This window comes from Squalius cephalus, assembly GCF_949319135.1.
Source record: "Squalius cephalus genome assembly, chromosome: 3".
NCBI classification, from domain to species: Eukaryota; Metazoa; Chordata; class Actinopteri; order Cypriniformes; family Leuciscidae; genus Squalius; species Squalius cephalus.
The window spans coordinates 20,082,519-20,099,478 of record NC_137124.1 but is presented as its reverse complement, the minus strand read 5'-3'; the positions used below and the strand labels follow the sequence as shown (position 1 = coordinate 20,099,478).

Genomic DNA, 16,960 nt, shown 5'->3' with positions numbered 1-16,960 from the left:
CTATTCTCAAAGTCCTGTTTTAGGCTGAGATAATGAATTTGTACACATCACCATTTCTCAATCTCTGTATAGTTCAAATCTTGAAGTAAAGGTCATTTTATGGCCAATTTTGTACCTCTACACAACACATAAACCTGTCATGTCGCATTGCCATCATGTCAGAGCTAAAGGTATAAATTTGCTTTTAACTGTCTTAATCACTTTCTAAAGGGGTGATTGTTTTGATTCTGTCTTGAATGATCTGTGTACATGTTCTCCATTCTCAGTCAAATGAAGAGGAGACTGGTTGCCCAGTGGGTAATAAAGGAGGCAGGCTTGGATAGAGAGATGAGAAGCTATCACTTCTTGACTTTGAAAACATGATCTTCAAGTAAAATTGTTTCGTCACGTAAGTAACTGTACAATTTAAAATATAAGCATATAATTATCATGAAATTAATCATCAACTCTCTTTAAACATTAAGCATTAAACATGAATCTATTACAGCCAATTAAGCCCAGGGCAGGTCATTTTGATGGCTAAAACAATGCAAGCATAGTTTATTAAATAGCATAATAGGCTGTTCTGCAGCTCACCAATCCATCATGAGGTTGTATCAGTATTTAGAGTCCAAACCCAGTGGAAATGGCTGAGTGGCTCAAAGAACACATCACTTTAAAGGAGACAAGAACCATGCAATCAATCTACTCAATACTAACCTCATACAGAGCACTTACTGTAATATTATCTCAATGCTTTATTGAGTTATGCTGTGTGGTGTTATGGGTTCTAATGTGTAGATAAAGACTATTGTATCATACAAACAGTGTGGAGTTCCTGGATTGGGTTTACAGAAACTCTAGGTAAATGTGACAGGCTGTGCTCACATAATCTACCACTGAAAGATAAAGTCCTGGGAAAACAGAAAACAGCAGGAGTGCAACAAAAACTATATATATAATCAGAGCAGGTATTCAAATACATTTTCCAAATATGTTGTATCATAATAATATCTCTGTACCATTGTATTTGCATTAACAATGTTTAGCATTTTGTAACTGTGGAAGCCATACTGTACTGAAGTTACGCATATACTGCACACACTAACATGAAAATTATAACTTTATAATTCTAAACTTAAATGTGTAGCTTTTGCATTCACCTATAACTGTGGTGTTTCTTCAAATAATATGACTATGACTTCTTGTTCTCCAGACGAAGTTTCCACCACTTATGATTCTGTTAAAAACAACAGTTTCAGCATTTTTTTCACAACATAAATTAATGCAAAAATGATGTATATTTGTTTGTAATTATGTCAGGTCTCATCTCACCTTCTTCCCCAGGATGTTTTGTGTGTGTGGCTGCATCTCATCCAAACTTGCATATGTATTGCTGTCTGTCACTCGAATGTCCTCATAGGTGTTGCTCTCAGGCATGTGTTGATAGGTGTCATTGTCACGTTGTTCAAGTATGTCTTGATAGTGGTTTTCTGCTAAAAGGATGTTGTCGATGGGCTTTGCACGGTTGTCATACACTAGCCCTGGCTGGTCCTTCTGCCCCGAGTTAACCACGGACGAGGCCTGGTAGAGTGGATTAGGCTGTAGGGCAACTTTGTCAGTTTGTGGCACTCGGCCAGCTCCAGTATGGTGTTTTTTAAGTTCGAGGACAGCGTAAGAGCAGGAGGCTGTTTTGGGTGGAAGTAAGGGATGTTGTTTTCGGGTGGAGGGCATAAGATTACAAGAGTTAGAGGTTAGAGACTGATCGTTTTCATGGTGGAGAGGCCACTTTAACTGAGGGTTGTAGCCCTCAGTGTATATGATATCACTTCTGCCGTTTACTCTTTCGTCTCCAACTGACCTTCCAGGTGTCCTTGATTCTGAAAAGCTGGGTTGTTCATGTGAAGGATTTTTACCTGGAAAACCAGCGCTTAAGGCATTCCGAAGTGGTGCACTTTTCTTTGGCACTGGTGGAATTTTCATACCCTAATGATTGAAGCCATACAGTACATACATGAATTTTAAAAAAAAAGTATGCCACAGAATTAGCCGTATTTACCAGAGAGATAGTAACCAAGGAAGCAGCTGATATGGTTACCTGTGACAGGCTGTTCCTGTCAATAGAGGTGGAGGTTGTGAGTTTCCGGCCACTTTTAGAAGACAGAACAGGAGGCGTGCTAAGCGGGACATTGTTAGTTTGTTCCCATAAACTTCTTAGAGCCTTAACGCTCACTCCTGAATTAACCCAGGGCTTATTTTTAACCACATCATAAAGCTCATTTGTAGCATCCTAAAAGAAAGAAACACAAAAGTACAGACATTTTAAAACAATTCTTAACATGCTAGTATTCTATTTGTTATGTATTTAAAGGTGCACTTAGTAATTCTTTCTTTATATTGTGCTGGCCAATATGCCCAACACCTAGACGTTAAAGCAAACAATTTCCTTTCTGATGCCTTTATAGAAGTGCTTTATTCACAGTAAGCAATGATTTAGTTTTTCCACAAGCAAAACTGTCCAATAACAGAAGATTACCAAGATTGTATTTGGCTAGTGATCTTAAAGGAACACGCCGACTTTTTGGGACTTTAGCTTATTCACCGTATCCCCCAGAGTTCGATAAGTCCATACATACCCTTCTCATCTCCGTGCGTGCCGTAACCCTGTCTGACGCACCCACCGCTAGCCTAGCTTAGCACAAAGACTGGAGGTAAATGGCTCCGGCTAGCATACTGCTCCCAATAAGTGACAAAATAACGCCAACATTTTCCTATTTACATGTAGTGATTTGTATAGTCACAGCGTGTACAAATAACAAGGTCACATGAGACACAGCCATCTTCTAACTGTATACATACTGGGAACTATATTCTCAGAAGGCGAAGCACTGCTACTTGGGCGGAGTGATTTACTCCAACTCTGAACGAACTCTCTGCTCCTCACCACGGGGCTTCTCAGGTGCTGCGAACAAATCACTCCACCCAAGTAGCAGTGCTTCGCCTGTCACACGCTGTGACTATACAAAGCACTACATATAAATAGGAAAATGTTAGCATTATTTTGTCACTTATTGGGAGCAGTAGACTAGCTGGAGCCGTTTGCCTCCAGTCTTTGTGCTAAGCTAGGCTAGCGGTGGGTGCGTCAGACAGGGTTATGGCACGCACAGAGATGAGAACGGTATGGACTTATCTAACTCTGGGGGATACGGTGAATAAGCTAAAGTCCCAAAAATTCGCTGTGTTCCTTTAATATGGAGCATGTCAAATAAAACGGCTTATAAAAGGCTATGATTAAATGTATTTTTCATCTAATATGCATCAACTTGACTTTAAACAGTTTTTAAAAGTATCAATTTCTTTATGGGTAACATTTTTTTTTAATAAGGAATAATTACTGAGTGCACTTTTACAAAGAATGCAAAAATGGTTGACTTTACCTCTCCTACAGAATCCATCTCTGTGTTGTATGAAGTCAGGTACTCTCCAAAAGGCTGGATTGGTGTGGTTTTAAAGTGATCAATCAGCTCTGTGAGACTGTTGTGAGTGGTGGAATCACCAGAAATGATGAACATGCCAGTCTTGGTTTGATTTATGACAAAATGGCGACAACGATCCTGTCCTCTGTGAACATAAAGCATTAGAGAAATGAAACAACTCGAAACACAGCAGCTTCAAACTGTACATTGTGGTTTTTTTTTTGCCATAATATACTTAGGATTTACTAAAAATGACAAAATCTTGTTTGTAAACTACATTAGTTCACATTAACTAAGAAAGAACAACGCTTCTACATAATTTACATAACTTAGCTACTGTTAATTTTGACATTTACATTTTTAAAACCAAAAGTTGTATCTGCTAACATTTGTTATTGCGCTGTGAACTAACATTAAAGAAGATTAATAAATGCTGTAAAATGATATTGTTTATTCTGCAGTTCATGTTAGCTAATGCATAAATAATGTAAACAAATTAGATCTTATGGTAAAGTGTTACAGAGAAATCTTTATTCTTACTTGTATGAAAGAATATATCCACTGGCTTTTTCACTGAGTCTGATAAGGAAGCAACCAACATTCTTGTCTCGGAGCTGATCTTCTGCTTCACTACAAACAGCAACAGTTACCACAGTGTACCAGTGCAACTGCCTCAATACACAATCATAAACATTTGGATCTCATTTGCCTGCACCCGAACAGTATACGTTCAGATGGTTTTACAGATCATGGTGAAACAGTTACTGTTACCAAACTTCTCATTTCTCATTAGTTCTTACTGCCTGGAGATGAAGCCCTGGAACCAGGGTGGAAAACTTCCGTCACACAGGATGAGCACAGCCTGAGTCTCCACAAACCACTTTATGATGGGCTCCCTCTGTCCTCTGTCCGTGGTGAGATCTCCCTCCATTCTTTCCATCTGCTTTTCATTTAATCTCTCAGATATCTTCATCTTCTGGTACATAGCTGCCTCTATCTGCTCCATTGTGAGCTTCTCACAAGTGCACTGCACACATCCAATAAACCATCTTCAAAAATTCATCACTCATTCACTGCGACAGGAAGAATGGCACACTTCATTTGCCTAGTTTCCTCATACGTAAATCTTGCGACTATAAAAGGTTCTATTGTTTGAGTTTATTTGCGTAGTCAATAACAACTTACAGGTAATGTGATTTCATTGCATTATCTTTGGATGGTTCTTCCGCCAGAGTTGCCATCCTTATAAATATTAAAGATTAAAAATATAGATTGGATCAGGAACTAGGCCAACCACTGCACAATTTCATAGACTATACAGTATTAATACATAAGTGAATATACTCAGCTGGGAAAAGAAAAGTTTCAGAGTCTTATAATTAATAGAAGTCATTTCAATGATATTGATTATTGACCTAAAAGCATAAAGACATGTCAACCAAATATTTATTGACTCTATATTTGCATTTCATTTTTATTAAGTGTTTTAGATTAAATTTGAAAACTAATATGATAGTGTTGGCTATATAAATAACACGACGAAACAAAGGAGTGTCCAATTTAAACAGTCTTTATTAACAAATCAAAATCCACATGCAAGAGATCACAGGAGAAAAACTATCACATAGAGAAAACACATAAGCGTAAATAAGACTGAAGAAAAAACTGAATGAACTGAAGGCTTACATACACAGACGAGTATTCAACGGAAAACAGAACAGGTGCGTAAATTAGGAACTATAGAAACTAATAAGCACAGGGAACTCGGGAATCCCAGAATAGGGAAAACCGAACCAAAACACAATGACACTAAACAGACATAGAACTACATGTTACATTAGTCCCCCCTCCCGGAAGGCACGTCCCCATGCAATAAAAAGTCCAATCGAGGAGGGAGCTCTGGAGGACGACGTGTAGCAGGCGAAGGGTAGGACACGAGATGAGAGGAGATGACAGAGGGAGGAGCCAGGAGCAGGGGAAGCCAGGTGGGGACCCAGACAACAGCCAGGATGAAGGCCCACAGCGGAGTCGACAGAGGAAGGAGCCAGTTTAACCAGTTGGACATCAGACGGAGACAGAGCCGATGGAGGTGAAGACACAGGCGGAGATGGAGAGCTGATAGGTCAACACTGAAGGTTCAGGCGACCGAGGCGCCGCTGCAGCGACGAGTGTCTGAGGGGGAGCCAGGGTGCCAGAGGACTGAGCGGAGCCAGTGGGACTGAAGACCAAAGCAGAGCCAGAGGGAAGGTGGAGCCCGACGGAGCCGGAGGGTGCAGCCGGAGACCCGGAAGTCCGTATAGTGTAGGCAGAGTGACGTCTGACCAAGACGGAGCCGGAGGGACGAGGGAGCCCGCTAGAGCCGTAAGGGTGATAGTCATGCAGGAGCCGAGGGAGGGAGGAGCCAAGGTGGAGGCGGAGGGTGGCTGGGCTTTGGGGCTGAAGTGGGGCTGGTGATGTCATCCACAGTGGGGCAGATGGTGAATGCTGATCCTTTATTCACCAGCACCCACTCCACATATGCGGCGAAATATCCCAGAGGACCGTTCACTGGCAGGTGTGCCTTGGACTGTTGGGGTAAAAAATGCAGAGCGAACGGTTCAGATAGTAAGTTAGGCACACCAGTTCTAAAGAGTCCCTTGTGTGGTCATCCACTGAACGGTCTTTCTACTCCAGGCATAGCAGTTGGATAGCGAGTAGGTCCATTGTGAGGGGGAAGAGGGAAAAAAGAAATGAATCCAATCTAGGTTCGTTCTTCTGTAACGGTGGTTGTGTAAATTGCATGACGAAACAAAGGAGTATCCAAATCAAACAGTCTTTATTAACAAATCAAAATCCACACGGAGGAGATCATAAAACTACTTTATGGCCAGGACAGGAACTAGTCTTGAATTTATAGCAATTATACAAACAAGGACTTGAATAAACCTCTTCTATGATGAAGATTTAAATTATTGAATTAATTTAATATTTTTGATAGCTTTTACTGTACAACTATAAGTCTTATTAAAATAAATCTGGGTTAAAAGTATGACATGATCTTTATTATTATATTTACTTAAAAGTAACTAGCCTATTTGCAAGTGTTTCATTACTTCAGCAAAAACTAAATCAACTATTTTCCACTTGTTAAAAGTGATAATTTTTTAGCACGTCAGCAAGAGAAGAGAGGAGTGAGACAACGAACAACATTGATTAATCTGACTGAAACTGACTGCAGTGAGCGACATAGCGACTAAACGGGCAGGTGACAACATTATTCAGAAGAATAGCCTACTTTATGGGTTTTTTTTTAAGTCATGGGACAAGCCTGTCAGTGTGTTGTCGTTTTTACGCTCAGGCATGAGTTCAACAGGTGGCGTGTCCACTTTTAGAAACAAGCTGCTGGGACTCACGACGAGTGCACTGTCCTCTATGAAAAACGCATGAAAGGATTCAGAACGTAACATATTTGTTGGTGATGACAGGTAGGCTATCTTGTGCTTGTACTAATGATCTTAAACATATGCATTTTTTTCCACACAAACTCTTTGGTTAAGCCCTTAAATGTTACTTTTTTTATTACAGAACGTCTGCTCGTGCTTGTGTAACTAGAATATTTCTAAATATTTTTTCGAATGCCTAAAGAAGTGCAGTAAGCCTACACCGTCTTTTTGAGATCATATGGTAATCCGGTGTTGTGACGATCAGACCTATTTAGGGTGACTGCTAGTAGCCTAGGCTAGATAAAGCTGCTATGTTTGTCAGGTAAAAATGCTTCTTTCTAGGGCTGCACTATATCGAATTTCGAAATATCGCAAATGTATCGCAATAGCTTATGCATATCGCAACGACTTGCAATAACTGGGGTCATGAACAAAAGACAAAGAGAAAATCACTCACTGCTCTTGGCTGAATAACTTTTGTAGCTTTAATGAGAATCAGTATATATATATATTAATTCATACAGTAAAAAACGAAGCAGTGTTTTATTTTTACATTTGATTATTCAATTTCTGTTTTTAAATAAACCTAATGTAGGATAACCTGAACCCCATGGTGATGTTAAAATAACACTTCTTATGCTACAGTAAAACATGCTGTTCACTTTCAGAAGTTGTGGGGACGTTTTCTTGTCACAAAAAGAATGTGAATTTTTCCAATTTGCATTTTGTGAGTTTGTTTTTTCATGTTCCATTTTAGACACCCGTTTTCCTTGGATAAATTTAGGCTAAATATAGTTGAGGCCTCGTCGTTATCTTGCACACTTGAGTAAGATCTAAATTTGTCCCTCCATCATGAATGAAATATTTAGGTCACAACAAACTATATAATTCTGTATGGTCAGCTTTATTGTAGCCTATAGGCTATGCAATAAAGGGCCATTTTGACTGACATGCACAGATTATTTAGGCTATATTGTTCTTTAAACAATTGTAAGTCTTTGTGTATACTATTTGTTATGAGTCCAGTAAATCTAAGAAGAGATTTTGTTTTGTTTTAAATAAGATCACAATGGCTGTGTTCAAGCAGCAGCAGGTTGAGAATTTCTATGAGATTGGAGAGGAACTTGGAAGGTAAGAATTTTGCTGTTTACATAGTGATTTATTGATATACTTGCTGATTGCTGCAAATGTGATGATCAGTGTTGGAAATGTCAAAGTATCATACCAGAAGCTCAAAATTATAGTATTTGAAAGAAAATGATCGTACACGAGTCAAACGTACAGAATATAGCTATTTATTGTAAACATACAGATGACATTTTAATGATATACAACTTTGTATACAATATACAAAAAGTACATTAGCTTGTGCTCATGAAAGTGTCATTCTCCACGATGATTGGCAGAGAAGACATAACGTGAGATGAGATGGAGGACATGCGTATTGCGTAACACCACGTTCACGTTCTTCTCACGCTAGACGTAGAATCCACAGCTAGATCAATGAGTATAGAAGCCCTATGATTACAACGACCATCATTTGAAGTGTCACACAATTCTGAAATGATCGTACATATTATTATCGTTTTTTTTTTTTTTTTCATTATTGATCGTACAAGGTCAAAATTATCGTACAAATACAATAATTATCATACGTCTGGCAACACTGGTGATGATACACATTACACAGATGCATTCATAGGTACCATGTATAGGGGGACATATTGAGTCATTCGCCCCCCCCAAAACTTTCATCCCAGCACAGTGCTTGTGAAAATCAGAGATTAAAACTGCTCTATAACAGTGTGAAAACATCAACAATGTAATTGAGTCCTGATATAAACTGAATATAACAATAGGTTATGTTAATACTATTTAATAAAATATTCATAATAATTATTAATATTAATTATATTAATAATAAATAATATATTTAAATTAGTGCTGTCAAATCGATTAATCGCATCTAACATAAAAGTTTTTGTTTACATAATATATATGTGTGTGTATATATATATATATATTATTATGTATATGTATAAATATATGTCTGTGTGTATACAGTATATATAATATACATATAAATATAACAATATAGATATATACACACATATATTATGTAAACAAAAACTTTTATGTTAGTTGCGATTAATCGCAATTAATCAATTTGATAGCAAAATTTAAATTAATGTCCCATGTTTCTTTTACACTCACAAGATGCATTATGGTGCCTTGCTTGTATTAAGTCTCAATTTAAGACTGTTGTGATTCCACAGTGTAGTTTCAAATCTGAAAATCTTTTCTAGAAATACCTTTTATATATGTTTTATATATGCTTTATAATATGAAATTGTTGTCTGTGTGTTTTATAACAGTTCATGTGTCTTTCAGCGGGCAGTTTGCAATTGTTAAGCAGTGTCGTGAAAAGTGCTCAGGCCGGGATTTTGCAGCTAAGTTCATAAAGAAACGCCAGAGTAATGCTAGCCGGCGAGGTGTGCTCCGAGAAGAGATCGAGCGAGAGGTCAACATCCTACAGCAGATACAGCATCCCAATATTGTCATGCTACATGATGTGTTTGAGAACAAGACAGATGTGGTGCTGATTTTGGAGCTGTGAGTAAAGCTTGTATTAATGCTAATACATGATTTAATTATTATATTAGTTTGCGCTTGCATCATTTTTTAAGTGCATATTTTAGTTTTAGTTCACCTGCCTATGCTTATTGAGAAGAGATTATGTATTTTTGTAGGGTGTCTGGAGGAGAGCTTTTCGACTTTCTGGCACAGAAAGAGTCTTTAAGTGAGGAGGAAGCCACACAGTTTATTAAACAGATTCTTGAGGGTGTTCACTATTTACACACAAGGAATATTGCTCATTTTGACTTGAAGGTACAGTACACTCACTGGTCTAATAACACTGCTCAGATTATTACGGTACAGCATATTTGCGCTGACAGATGTGGAACACTGAAGAATTCTCTGTCAGTAGAACAGTGTGTCTTTGTGTGCATATGAGTGTGGGTGTGCTCCTGTGTGTATAATTTATTTTCCGGTTCGCAGCCTGAAAACATCATGCTTCTGGATAAGAACGCCCCTCTTCCCCGGATCAAACTCATTGATTTTGGCTTGGCCCACAAGATTGCTGAAGGAGTTGAATTTAAAAACATCTTCGGAACACCAGAGTTTGTTGGTATGATATGTGTTCTGTTTAATCCCTAAAGCCTGCAGCCTTAACCGTGCACACTAAGGGGCCGTTCACACAGAAAATGTTTTCGCGTTGAAAAACGTGAGACGCAGGGTTGTGGAACGAACTTGAGTTCTGCATTTTTAGAGCGCTGTGTAATGCAGCGGCATTCAAACACATCCGTCTAGCTCATGTTCACATAGAAAAAACAATGGAAAAGCAGCACAGTGGAATGCAAAAACACGTTCTGTGTGAACGACCTCTAACACACTTTTTTAAATTCTTATTGTTTTGTTCCTCTTTATACTACATAACGTTTTTTCAGCTCCAGAAATTGTGAATTATGAACCACTGGGACTGGAAGCAGATATGTGGTAAGATCATTTTTTTATGTATATTAAATAAAATATCTCAATAATTTGATGTTGTTTTTTATTTCAAATAATTAAGTGCTTTCCTTTTATAGGAGTGTTGGTGTTATTACATATATTCTGTAAGTACACAATTTTTTTAAGCTTATAAATATAATAATGTGTGATTTTAGTCATGTTCTGCTAATATGCTTTCTAAATGCAGGTTGAGCGGGGCGTCTCCTTTCCTTGGAGAAACGAAGCAAGACACCCTGGGAAACATCTCAGCCATGAACTATGAGTTTGATGATGAATTCTTTGGCCACACCAGTGAGCTTGCCAAGAAGTTTATACGACAACTGCTAGAAAAGGACACCAAGTGAGTGAGCAGACATCTTCTGAGGTCATGTGTATTTGAGTGTGAACTTTGAGCTTGTGCTTGTTTTTAAGTAATATGGCATTAATTACCATCTCAATTATGTATTTCAGAAAGAGACTTACAATTCAAGATGCCTTGAACCACCCTTGGATCAAGGTATGTTATCAGCTTGAGATTGTTTACCTGAAAGGCATTTAAGGCCCTTTCACAGTCACACCAAGGACTATATCTAAAAAGATAACCATAAAGATTTAGTTTTAAAAACTGTTCTAAATGTAAAATAACAGCTCACACCATCCACACCACAACTATAACAATAACACAGAGGAATTATATAATTGGAATAACTTTTTTCCATCTGATGAAGCATAAAAACATTGACAGCCAATATAAGCAACCACACCAACGCACAATAACGCCTGCGACTTTAAACGCCTGAGCTCTTTAAAGCAGTTTGGATTCCATTCCAAACCAGAGTCCATACTGCTTTAAAGAGCTCGAGCATTTGAAGTCGCAGACATTACTGTGCTTTGGTGTGGTTGCTAATATAGTCATCATTATTGTCATCTTTATAGTTATCATTCTTGTCTTTATAGTACCGTGCATTTTGATATTCCCTCTATTTCATGCTTTCTCTCTCTTAATCTTTAAATATCTCTCTCAATCTTAACCCCATTGTCTATTGGCAGTCTAATGAGCATAAGGACGAGCGCAGTAAAGCACCAGAGAGGAAGAGAGAGCGTAGGCAGCTGAAGACGAAGCGTCTTAAAGAGTACACCATCAAGTCCCACTCCAGCATGCCTCCTAATAACACCTACATCAACTTTGAACGCTTCGCACAGGTGGAAGAGGACGTGTCAGCAATGGAGGGCACTTTCTGCCAGTTGGCGTCGGCCCATGACTCCTTGCAGGAGGACATTGATGCACTAGTGTCCATTTACAATGAGAAAGAGATGTGGTACAAAGAAGAAAGCGAAAGCATCAGACACGAGTTGTCCCAGCTTCGTTATGAGTTTCGTAAAGTCGAAGCCCAGAGACGGAGCGTTCACGATGACATGAGGAGCGTGGATGGCAGCGTTAGCCGAGTGAGCGAGCGATACAAGGAGAGGCAGACACGTTTTGAGGCCCTGCAGAAGGAGCTCTGTGCCGAGCTGCAGTGGGTACAGGAAGTGGTGGGTTCATTCCAGGTCACCTTCCCAAACTGTAGCTTTAGCAGCGTGTTTAATACCGATGTCAATGAAGCACTGAAAGAGTTGCTGAATAGATCCTGTGGAGGAGACCTGCTGACCGGCAGCAACCTGGACCAGCAGAGATGACATATTAATAACCCACCATCCACTGATCACACATCGTTATATAAACACTGGCGAGGTAAACATGCTGAAGATACTGCGCTGGGACATATAGATCTGAATAAAAGCAGGTATGGTCAGTCAGAGAGAGCTGACATTTAAATATACAACTATTGCGTCTGTTCTGGTTATTTATGGTTAACAGTTTAAAGATATAGACCGTCATCCTAACATAATCTCAACTGAAGTAATATATTAACAGGTTTACTTTGCAGATTGGAAAAGTATGAAATTTGATTTGAGTAATTTCCAAACTATTTCCCTTAAGTTTTCTAAAATTTAAATTGAATAATTTATAAAAATAATTTCATCATACAAGCAGAGTGATTTCATGGCTAAAGTTTAGTGATCGTTTGGTGATAGTCAAGCACGACTGAATGAATTAAAGGCACACGAATGTGTAAACAAATGACTTCATTCATACTGTACTGAATGTTTCATTCAGACTGTACTTTGCTGTTTGGTGATCGTGCAACATCAAACCACATTTACAGTATCAAACTGATTTGTCAGAGGTGAATACATGCAGTTTATAAACCGTTGTAGGTTTCTTGTCATTATGTAAATTCATACTATCACTTTGAGAAAACCAATGAAAAAAACCTTAGAAAGTATTTTCTGATGATTGTACTATATATCAAATATAATGCTGTATGGACAATTTATGTTAAATATGGTCTGAAAAATCTAGAGAGGTTTGGAAATTTAAGTCTGGAAAAGTATGACATTTTTTATTTGAAAATGTGTAGGAACGCTGTATTCATTAATTCATGTTTTAAAAAAAAATAAAAAAATTAATAGGGTCATTCCATCTCAAACGCTCCAAAAATTAAAATTTGGCTGCCTGACTTTTTTAAATTTGCCTTAATTTTTTTTGTGATTACCTCTTATGTATTGGTATTGCAAAGTCACCAGTTTTGTATTGTTATTTTAAAATATGCACTGGAGATCCTAAACTTCCATATATCCCAAATATTGACAGCCGCTGTGGTTAAACCAAGTTGTTTTTTTAAAATATCCATTCATAAAAAAATTGAAAAAATCTAAATTTGCAATTGGACCACTTGAGATGGATTGACCCAATAATAATAATAATTAAAAAAAAATTATATAACCTCAACTGGCTCACAGCGGGCTCCAACCATTGCTCCAGTACTTTGTGACAAGGTCTGCGTATTTAGCCTTCTTGCGCTTGCTCATTGGCTTCCTCAATCCAGTCTTCCCAGGGGACAGTCAGTTCTAGCAAGACCATTTGCTTTGTCGACTCCGTTGTTAATACCATGTCTGGGCGGAGCAGAGTGGTAGCGATGTTTTCTGGGAACTTGTGCCGCCTTCCTAGGTTGACCTGGAGCTGCCAGTCTATAAACCCTCCCGCAGAGCTAGACCGATGAGGTGCCTTCTCCCCAGCTCTGATGAAGGGGTTGTGCTGTTTTGGGGGAATTTTGCTGATTCTTGCTATCTTGAAATGCTGTGTTGATTGTATCCGCCAAAGACTGTATGGCGCCAGCGATATCGCCCTTCACACTTTGCCTTCAAATAGCAACTGAGGATGTGCTCCAAGGTGCCCCTCCTCTTGCACAGTTGGCACGCTGGAGTGTTTGCCATTCCCCAGCTATGTAGGTTGGCCGGGCTGGGGAGAACGTCATAAACTGATTGGATGTGAAATTGAATGCATAGCAGAGCTCTGACCAGGTGATCTTGCAAGATTCTGCATGCTCCCATCTGGTCCAGGCTCCTTGTTTGTACATACCAACCATCTTGGTGCAGCGATTTTCCTCCACCTCTGCTCTTATCTCATCCTGTACCAGTTGACGCTTCACCTTTTCATGGGTTTTGTCAAAGCGAGGTTTGGGAAAACCACCCAGTTCTGCCTGCCCCACCGCCACAGTGCCCACCAAAATATTGTGCCACAGTCATGCCTCCGCTCTGTCGACAGCTTCCTGGGCCTGCCACTTCCTTCTAGTCTTCACGAAGATTCCTGCGGTTGCAACTTTAGCGTCAGAGGAGTCTCGGTACATCATATCCTCCCTGGCTCGAGCAACTTTAAACTCCTCCACCAGGCCGCTGATGGGGAGCTGCAGTTTGGTGGAATGCCCATACCCCATGCCCCAACCACCTCCAGAGAAACTGACTGATATTTTTTCCTTGAACCTCCACTGTTGTCATTGGCACCTCGTACACTAGCAGGAGCCAGAGTAGCCTTGGCAGGACAGGCTTTGAACTTCCTGGAAGCCCCGATTTGTCTTTCACTGTAAGCCAGGCAGTCAGGTCGCTCTTGGTATGCTGAAATGCGGCTGTGTCCTTTATGGAGCTGTCAAAAATCTTGCCCAGGCTCTTGACCAGTTTTTCCTGTCACCGTTGGAATCTGGGTCCCTCCCAGGTTAAAGAGTAACTGGTCAACCACCCTTCCCTTCTTCAGGACCAGAGATCTGGACTTGGCTGGTTTAAAACTCACCCTTGCCCATGAGATGAGCTTTTCCAGCCCTCTGAGGAGCCATCAGCACCTGGGCACGGATGTTGCCATCACCATCAGGTCGTCCATGAATGCTCTTATGGGGGGCTGCCGAGTACCAGATATAGACATGGGGCCTCTACATTCCACCTACGCTGACTTGATAATCATGTTCATGGCCAATGAGAAGAGTGGCACAGAGATTGTACAGCCAGTAATTATGCCCTTCTCCAGCTGATGCCAGGCAGATGTTAATGACCCTGAGGAGACTCTCAACCTGAAGACGCTATAATAGTATATAATGATCAGAAACACCATTCATATAATGATTCTGATATATAGTTTAAGATTACTGCTATTAAGTCAAGGGGAAAATGGTGCCACAAAACTAATTATTTGTCTTTTTCTTTGCTCTATTAAAAACAGAAAATAGATCTGATCTTTTTAATTTGTAAGTTGTAAAATCATAAAGCAAGATGTTGTGATTTTATGTTTTGATTTTATGTTGTGTATTAGGCGTATTTAAAATCATGGTGCTTTATATACATAAGTGATCAGCTGTATTTTTTTCACGCTGTGTTTACACAGAACATGGTGGTTTGGTTATTGGTATTGGTTAACCGTTGGTTATTTGTTTACCAGATCTGATTAAATAAGGTTGAAATGGGAAGTGAAACAAGCTTATTTGATTAAACCCTGCTAATTTATTGAATATGCCTCAGTTTCAGATTCCATTTTTATTCCTTTTTTTCAATTGCCGTCTACTGTAACGTTTCAGAGGAATGAGTGTTTTATTTTATATTGTGTTTAAAAAGTACTGATTGTTATGTCTGCATGACATAAGTTGCTATGCTTAGTGGAATGATGCCCCTTCCAGCATGTACTCATCGACCTATCAGAGTGCAGACTCTTTTAAACAATTGACTACACTATTGGAACTACTGGAAAGGGATGTTGATTCTCAGTGAACTGTTGGGAGAAGCTGTTAACCCCTAAAGGAGGTTATTCCATAACCATATGATCACTCTGCTACATTGTGTCCATTACTGGTGAGTTGCATTGAAGCTTTAGCATTATGTTGGCACTTTGAGTTGGTACTCAAAGTATGTTAGATACATTGTCATTTTCAGTGTTATGTTGCATTCATTCTTTGCAAGGTTTCTTCAAAGCATCCTTTTAAGGACTAACTGCTATATTCTGATAAATTCAAATGCATGCATGTTGTAGGGTACATGGTATTTCTTTATTTTCAATTTCTCTTGATAAAAAAGTTTTTGCAGTGTTTTTATTTGGGTTTTCCCCCAATGTATTTGTCATTGTCACATGCTGTCATATAGAAAGGACACATTGTGTTGTGTAAGTGCAACTGTAAAGCTAAACCACTGACCAGGATCCTTAAATGAAACTGTCATGCTACTTTGACTTTGTTTTTTCTCCTGAGCAACAGAGCTTTTCATTCATATGCTGCAGCTGTTAACCCTTTTAATAACAATTTGTGGATGGTTTTATCAGAAAAGGTAGAACCCTAGGAAGTGTGTCATTTTCAACTCCAATAGAATGTGTTTACAAAGTAATAAAGTAGAGTGTCCACAGACATCAGCACAAGACATTCTGCTGCAACAACGCTTGTGGTTTCCACTCCCCACTCCCCGAGTCCCCAGTCTCAATACAGCATACCACAAAGCAGCACGGAAAAAACTTGTTTTTGCATTATTATTGTAGTCCTACAGGGGGCAGCGTTTACATCTTATTTCCTCTGGAACCCACATACATGTAGTCCATGAAAAGTAGGTTTAGTTTCATCTAAAGGCCTCATAATGTGTTTGCTGTTAGATAACTCTGAGGGCAGTGACTCACTGGTGTTGTTTAGCTGTCCCTTATAAAGGTTGGACAGGTCAGGGATGATCGAATGTTTTGTTGCAATTAAAGAACAAACGTGTGCCAATTCTTCTGTTACACAACCACATCCACCTTTTATTAGACTGCAGAGGCTTGCACGCGCACTGCTGTGTGTACTCAGATAGTTCTGGACAATGTTTATCTGTACGTGTGCAATAGCCACCAATTTTTTAAACCATTATTTTTGTTTTATTCATTCTGTACAATGTTGTCCCACTAAAAATGAAACTTAATTTCTTATTTAATTACATTAAATAATCGAGTTGAAATGATAAATTATTGTGACGTTTTAAATAGATAAAAAACAAAAATGTTGTTGTCATTTTTTTATTATTAGCCTACGTTTGACTGGTTTCCTTGTGTAAATGTGTAAATGTCCAGTGAACCGATTTAGGTTTAGCGGTTGAATGTAGCCAGTATTATTTAGCCTATGCATTTTGAACTGATTTAGCCTATGTATTTTGAAC

General features: G+C 39.0%; 2 protein-coding genes across 7 annotated transcripts; one reads left to right on the top strand and one right to left on the bottom strand.

Moving 5' to 3' along the window:
• Window positions 1-525: 525 nt before the first annotated feature.
• Window positions 526-13,553, bottom strand: sh2d7 (SH2 domain containing 7). Of its 2 annotated transcripts, XM_079867863.1 has the most exons (8): window positions 13,258-13,553; window positions 4,256-4,482; window positions 3,996-4,085; window positions 3,417-3,600; window positions 2,078-2,269; window positions 1,315-1,965; window positions 1,143-1,219; window positions 526-653 (listed from the first exon to the last, which is right to left on the bottom strand). In XM_079867863.1, the coding sequence occupies exons 1-7, from the start codon at window positions 13,285-13,287 to the stop codon at window positions 1,175-1,177; spliced, it is 1,419 nt and encodes a 472-aa protein (XP_079723989.1). In that variant the 5' UTR covers window positions 13,288-13,553; the 3' UTR covers window positions 526-653; window positions 1,143-1,174. The 2 variants fall into 2 exon arrangements, with proteins under 2 accessions (XP_079723989.1, XP_079723988.1); XM_079867862.1 differs by having other exon boundaries at window positions 526-1,219; window positions 13,258-13,415.
• dapk2a (death-associated protein kinase 2a) lies at window positions 4,308-15,306 on the top strand. 5 transcript variants are annotated; one of them, XM_079867858.1, is made up of 11 exons: window positions 6,612-6,699; window positions 6,793-6,919; window positions 7,941-8,008; window positions 9,269-9,490; window positions 9,628-9,766; window positions 9,938-10,067; window positions 10,387-10,435; window positions 10,528-10,554; window positions 10,638-10,790; window positions 10,901-10,946; window positions 11,480-15,306. In XM_079867858.1, exons 3-11 carry the CDS (start codon window positions 7,947-7,949, stop codon window positions 12,104-12,106), a joined length of 1,455 nt encoding a protein of 484 aa, XP_079723984.1. In that variant the 5' UTR covers window positions 6,612-6,699; window positions 6,793-6,919; window positions 7,941-7,946; the 3' UTR covers window positions 12,107-15,306. The 5 variants fall into 5 exon arrangements, with proteins under 5 accessions (XP_079723982.1, XP_079723986.1, XP_079723984.1 ...); XM_079867856.1 differs by lacking the exons at window positions 6,612-6,699; window positions 6,793-6,919 and adding an exon at window positions 4,308-4,369; XM_079867860.1 differs by lacking the exons at window positions 6,612-6,699; window positions 6,793-6,919 and adding an exon at window positions 4,308-4,369 and having other exon boundaries at window positions 9,253-9,490.
• Window positions 15,307-16,960: the final 1,654 nt, after the last annotated feature.